The sequence below is a fragment of the Pediculus humanus genome, genomic scaffold (assembly GCF_000006295.1).
Source record: "Pediculus humanus corporis 1103172107475 genomic scaffold, whole genome shotgun sequence".
Taxonomy (NCBI): Eukaryota; Metazoa; Arthropoda; class Insecta; order Psocodea; family Pediculidae; genus Pediculus; species Pediculus humanus.
Genome location: NW_002987093.1, coordinates 551,526 through 558,513, shown reverse-complemented (window position 1 = coordinate 558,513; position 6,988 = coordinate 551,526). Strand labels below are relative to the sequence as shown.

The window sequence follows — 6,988 nt, the reverse complement described above, 5'->3', positions numbered from 1 at the left end:
TTTTTATGTTTAATGAATGAACCCCCATGTTTAAAAAAAAAAAAATGTTTTTTTTTTAAAACATGGGGGACCGGATTTAAAAAAAAAAAATGTTTGCTGCTGTGGTGTAATGTTAAAAAAAAAAAAAAAAGAAATTTCCAGCTGTTGTATGAATTTCTCCTCTCCCGGTTAGTAAATTTTTAATATTAAATCAAACAAATTTTTTTTATGTTTTACAACTACAGACAATTTTATTTAAATAAAATTATTATTATTATTATTATTATTACTAAAAAAATTAATAAAATGTTTAATAAAAATTCGACACTCGAATGTATTTTATGTTGTTGTTGTTGTTGGTTTTTTATATGGCCGAAGGTGTTTTTATATGTAGGCGGAAATTAAATTGAAAAACAAACAAAACAAACAAAACAAAATGATAATTAATTATTAAAAAAAAAAAAAAACCTGGATTTAATCATAGTGTACGTTTAATTTTAAAAAAAAAAAAAGATAAATGATAGGTTTGGATACCTGATACCCTTTATGCTAATATAAAGATGGTTTTTTGAAGATATCTCAATTAAATTAAAAAAAAAAAAAAAAAAAGAATAGAGAGAGAGAAAAAAATTCTTTTACCTTTTTTTTTTTCCAATAAATACAACAACCAAACAGTAACAAACAAAAAAATATTAACTAACCTAAATCAATGTAGTCCAAAGACTAAAGTTTGTTGTTAGACACTAAACGACAGCTGATGGTAAAAGTTTTTTTTTATTTAAAACTCTTGTTAAAAGGGATAAAAACAATTGAAACAGCACGCGTTAAAAATTTCCCCTCTCCCTCCCCCCTCTTTACAGCATCTCATTGGTTGTTAACCCCTCATTCATTTATAATTATTGCAACAATTGGAGAAGAAAAATCTGAAAAGAAAACAGATGCCCCTCATCTTTCCTTATCACAGATTGTGTATGTGTTATCATTGAGCTTTTTACTCCCGAGTGGCAAATGTACCCACGTAGGTTTTTTTTTTGTTTTAAGCACAAGTATTACCACCACTACCACCACCACCACCACCAATACTTACTCTGTTACATTTGTCGCTTTTAATAAAAAGGGTGGTAGCAGCATAGACAGCTGCAATACATCGACAGATGTCTCATGATGGTGGTGGTGGTGGTAGCAGTAGCAAGCAGACTTATTTTAGCCAAGATTTTATTGAACATATGCGTGATGGTTGTTTGTTGTTGTTGTTGTTGTTGTTGAAATTGAAAAAAAAATGATTCAGGTTGGGGGAGAACGAAGCAAAAAAAAAATGAGATTGTTTTTATTAAGGGCATTGACGTGTTTCCTCTAAAAATTTCTCCCCGATGAAAATGAATGAAAATTTTTTTTTAAAATTAGGGTAAATAAAAAATTAAAAGACAAAACAAGACTTTGTCAAGGTATAAAATGTTAATCCTAATTATCAGGTACAAAGGTTCAATATATAAAAAAAAAAATCAGTCAAGTTTTTTAAAACAATTAGTCAACCGTTTAAATTTAAATAAAAAAACTTGTTTTTATAAACAAATAATCATTATTTTATTTTTCGTATTATTATTATTATTATTATTATTATTTTAAATAAATTATTTGTTTAAACAAATAATAATAATAATGATAAAATAAAAAATGTCACATTAAAACGTATAGAAAAAAAAATTATTGAGATGAATACATAAAAAAAAAAAATGTTTTTATTAAGAAAAAGCAGGTGATAAAAATGTGTGTGTGTGTGTGTGCGTGTGCGTGTGCGTGTGTGCATGTGTGTGAGCACGAGGAACCGGAAATAAATGAAAACAATTTAATATAAAGGCCCAATTTTAAATCAAATAAATTTGTATTAAAAAAAAACACATTTTCAATACATCTGTTTTTATTTTTATTATAAAAAAAAATATATTTAAAATTTTTTAATTTTTACCGGAAGTTAACAAAAAAAAAAAAAAAACTACCTGTACATAAATATATATATATTTGATTTTTAATAATAATAATAATAATAATAATAATGATAAAAAAAATTACATATATAATATATAAATTCGTATAAGCAGATGTTTTGCGGGGGAGGGGCGGAGCGAGGAGGGTTGGGAAATCACAACCATTGGACCCATTTGCTCCCGAAAATTTTTTTTTTCCCCCCCCCCTCGCACAACATTTATTTATTTATTTATTTATTTACATAAATACATATTTATAAAAATATTTAAATACGAGTATTCAAAAAATTAAATTTTTTTTTTTTTTTTTGCTTGACCGCCGCCATTTTCACTCTTGTAAAAATGACAATTTTGATTTTTCCAAATGATTTTTTAAATTTTTTATTACCGGATGTTCCGGTGAAATATTTTCATCTTGAATTAAATATCTTATTGTTTCGTTCATGCAATCCTCGTATCCGGTTTGGAAAAAATAATTCGATTCGTTTTTTTTTAACATCGAAATTTCGTTCAGTATTTCACGTAGCCATTTTTTCCCATCATCATCATCATCATCATCATCATCATCATCATCGTTACCATAATCGAAAATTTCTTCTTCTTCTTCTTCTTCTGCATTCTCATAAGCGTAACATATAATTTCATCGAGTATGTCGATAATGTTTCCGGTGGTTGAATCTGGAAAAATAATGTTGGTGATAACACGAATCGGTGATAACAATATTTTAGGCATTCTTACCTATAAATTGCTGTTGTTGCTGTTGTTCTTCTTCTTCTTCTTCTTGTTTATCACCGATCACGACGGTATTAAACAAATCGAAATTAAAATTTACCTGAAATTTTAACACGTAAAAAATCATTATTATTATTATTATTATTATTATAACTTTGTTAGGTTCGGTGTCTTTTTGTGTTTGTGTTCGTGTTAAACAACATCCCATGAGATTTTTTTAAAAATGTCTTCTTCTTCTTCTTCTTCTTTTTAATAAGGTACCTCGTTTTTTTTTTATTCGATTAAATTAATTCCTATCAATTATTATAATTAATTATTTAACATAGGTTGACATGTTTGAATACGATTATGTCCTTTCGACCTTTTTTTTTTTTTTAAGGTACATCGACAAAAACAAAATGGTAACTTATTTTAATTTTTTTTTTTTTTAGGTTCGTTTCATGGAAGGACACCACCACCACCACCACCAGCACAGGCAAACTGGATAAAAATGTTTATCATCATCCTTTTAAGGTTCACCATCCACACGATGTTAAAATCATGGAAAGGTTTTAAGGTACGTGTGTACAAAACATTTTTTTTTTTAAATTCTAACATATTGTGTAACCTTCCAAACCTTTACTATTACTTTAACACATAATCGTATTATTTAAAAATCTCCTTCATATATTATCATTATCATTATCATTATTATTATTATTATTAATAACAAACTAACGTTGAAATCAATTTGATAACAATAAATTTTATTAATTAATAACATCAATTAAATCATCGAAACAGGAAGTGGAAAGTTATTAAAAAACATTTCAGTTTTCATTCCAGTGAAAGCTATTATTATTATTATTATCATCATGGAAATAATATACTGCATTACAATAGGAAAATAATAATAATAATAACACCTTGTAAAAAAAAAGTTTGTATTTTGGGTTTCAAAGAAACAAAACGTTTTTCTTTTAAAAGGAAAATTTTAAATAATGATAATACATTTTATTAAATAAATAAATAAATAAAATGTAACAGATGATGATGATGATGATGATGATGATGTTTGAATTACATTTTAAAATTGAACAGGAACAACAATAATAATAATGATAATAATAGATGAGCAGATGTTATGAAAATATATGTAAGTGTATCAAATAATTTAATATTTTTTTGTAGAGAGAGGTTCTCATCATAATAACTTGTTTTTTTTTTTTTAACTTATTTTATTTACACCTTGAAATAATTTTTTGAATTTTAGAAAAATCAAATTTTAGGTAAAAAAAAAAAAAAGGAAAAAACTAAAAGGAAAAAAATTAAAATGGAACACTAATTAACGTTTTTTTTTTTTTACCTTTTGGGAGGAGGATAAGAGGGAGGGGGTTGTAAATGAGATTTATCGTGATAATTAAATAAGATTTAATATGGGATTGTATAAAATAAAATAAATAATGTAAATAATTGTAATTAAGTGAAATAATTAATAAAATTGTGTGGGGATTCAGTTTTACATAACGAATGTAAGAAACGTCAAATGGAAACCATGTTTAAAATGAAATAATCGTAGTAGTAGTTAAAAAAAAAAAAACTTACATTGATAGATTTTAAATCTAATAAATTATTCTTCATTTTAAAAAAAAAACAAAAAAAAAGAATAAAAAAATCGAAATCACAATATATTTATTAAAAATAACATTTTAAAAAACGTGTCGAAATGAACCATTTTGATTTAACCGTCACTTCACTCAACGTCACAAACACTTGTTTTAAACTGAATCCGTTTCTAGAAGTTCTTTTTTTTTTCTCTTCACTTTTGAATATTTCGTTGCCTTTTTTAGTTTATTTTTTCACCGGTAGGAGTCGTTAGTTGTATAATAACGAATTAATTTTTTTTTTTAAAATTAATTATAGAAATTTAAATTTAGTGCAAATTTATAAAAAATTTTACTCAAAGTAATATCAAATTACATTTTTTTTCTTTTCTTTTACTATTTTTCTCAATTAGTATAAATGAAAATTGGAAAATAATTGGCATATGAAATTAAGCTTTCAATTATTATTATTATTATTATTTTCTCAAGTTCAAATATTAAATACTCACCCTTAAATTTAAATAAAAATGATAATAAATATTTATAAAATTCTGATAATTCTCATGATTATATAAAATAAAAATCTTAAGAAAATCTTATAGAAACAAGGTGGCAAATAATGAATGAATTTTAATATATATTAAATAATTTAATAAAATAAATAAATAAATCTAAACATTTCTAACTTTAATAAAACAAATTTATGTTTCGTTGAGATTTTGAAAATGATTAGAATAAAAATTTAAGCAATGTTTAATAAGTTCTTGGCATTTATTATAATTTATCGAAGGTTGTTGTACTAATTCATCTATGCATTGCAGATAGGACATGCTTCTTAATATAAGAGCTTTACTATGATTTCCTTTAAGTGCCTCTTGGAAATCTTTCTAAAATGAAAAACAAAACAAATTGTTAAATAATTTTTTTCTTTTTTTTTTATTTGGATGCATTTCATTACAAATGATTACTTCAAATATTTTGGTAAGTTGTTCATATTTTTCTACATTTAATGAAGAAGTAAATTTTACTAGAAGGTCACGAAGTATATTAAACAATGGCCAATCATAAATACAAGCTTTGCATTGACAAGTGAAATAGTACTGTTTTAATAAAGCTTTCTGCCTTTCTTGAAGTTCATGTGTTGCATAATGGTAGCCATAATTGTCAAACAGCTAAAACGATAACATTCTTTTTTGAATGATTTGATAGAACCCGAAAATAGTCTCAAATTGTAAATTACAAAAAATGCTTAATTACTTCTTCTCCTTTCTTGATTGGTTTTATAGCTCTTAGAATTACTGTATTTCTGCAAGAATGTCTCACTACATTAGGATCACATGAATGATTGATTAAACTTAATGTAGCATAAGCACCAGCTCCTATTTCCAATAAATTTGAACAATAATATTCTGATATTTCATGCGCATTACAGGGCAAACTTTGCATAAAAAGTAGTATTAATCCGCCACAAAATATTTTTATTTTATCATTATTATTTTCTGAAATATAATTGAAAAAATTTGTATTGTTTTCAAGAATTGAAATTAATATTACTGATACTATTGATCTGTAAAATAAATCAGCTGCATTTCTCTTTTCAGAATTCGTAACTAAATTTAATATATTTTTAAAATCCAGTGATTTGTAAAATTGACAATTATTTTCCTCATTATTTAAATGATTAATTGTAGTAGTACACAATTTTTCTAATTCTGTTCCTTGGCGAGAGGCATCTATTAAAATTTTTAAGGCCAACATTTCCTTCCTATCAGCATTTAATTCGCTTAAAATACCTAAATAAGAGCATTCTATAACATGATTTGCTATATCCAAACATTCTTCACGGCAAAACATTCCCGTACAGCAATTGCTGCAAGGAATTAGATTAAGGCTTCGCCTAAAACAATTAGAACAATGAGTATAAAAATGTTTGGGTATAACAATACTGGAATATGGTTTTTCCACAATTAAAACTTCTCCGACATTAATATCATCATTAGCAATAAGTTTTCTATTTGAATAAATGTCTTCGGAAAGTTCTACCACATTAGAAGTGCTGTCGAAAAATGAACTTTTTTCTCGATCTAACGGAGGAATCTCTCCGGAGTCAAATGGGAAATTTTTAATATCATTATTAACATTTTCGTTTAAACTATATTGTTCTTTTCTCACCAATAGTTTATTTTTATAATTTGTAGAAAGAGAGAGACTAAGAGCTTTGTTCAAATCAAGTACTGCTTCTTTAAAAAATTCAAGTCTGCTTAAACACGATGCTCTATTGCCGTATGCAGTGCTTAATTCTTCAGAATTTACAGGGGCGAAAGCTATGCTCTTATTATAATATTCTAATGCTTCCCAATATAAACATTTTTTAAAAAATTGGTTTCCTTCCTTTCTAAAAGTCTCAGACTTTGTTCTACTTTTGCCGCAGTTATGAAATCCTAAATTGGAAATAAAATTTTTGGATGTATCGTAGGCTATTGTAAATCTATCCAATTCGTTTTGTGCATTTTTAATTTTTACTAATACACTATCTACATTATCTATCTCTCGACAAATATTTTTAAAAATCGAGTCAAAAGACATTATGTCTTAATTATCACTCCTTATTTAAAGTATTATAAACGTTTTTAATTCTCTGTGACGAATAATTTTGTCATAGAATAAACAAACGGTGTGCGTACACCGGCTTTATATGTTGTACTTTT

The 6,988-nt window shown here is 25.6% G+C and overlaps 1 protein-coding gene across 1 annotated transcript; it reads right to left on the bottom strand.

Annotated features, from left to right (window-relative positions):
• Positions 1-4,981: 4,981 nt before the first annotated feature.
• Phum_PHUM126850 (uncharacterized protein) lies at positions 4,982-6,866 on the bottom strand (the record flags this gene model as incomplete). The annotated part of the gene is made up of 3 exons (XM_002424287.1): positions 4,982-5,167; positions 5,249-5,452; positions 5,538-6,866. 3 exons carry the CDS (start codon positions 6,864-6,866, stop codon positions 4,982-4,984), a joined length of 1,719 nt encoding a protein of 572 aa, XP_002424332.1.
• Between the last annotated feature and the right edge of the window lie 122 nt (positions 6,867-6,988).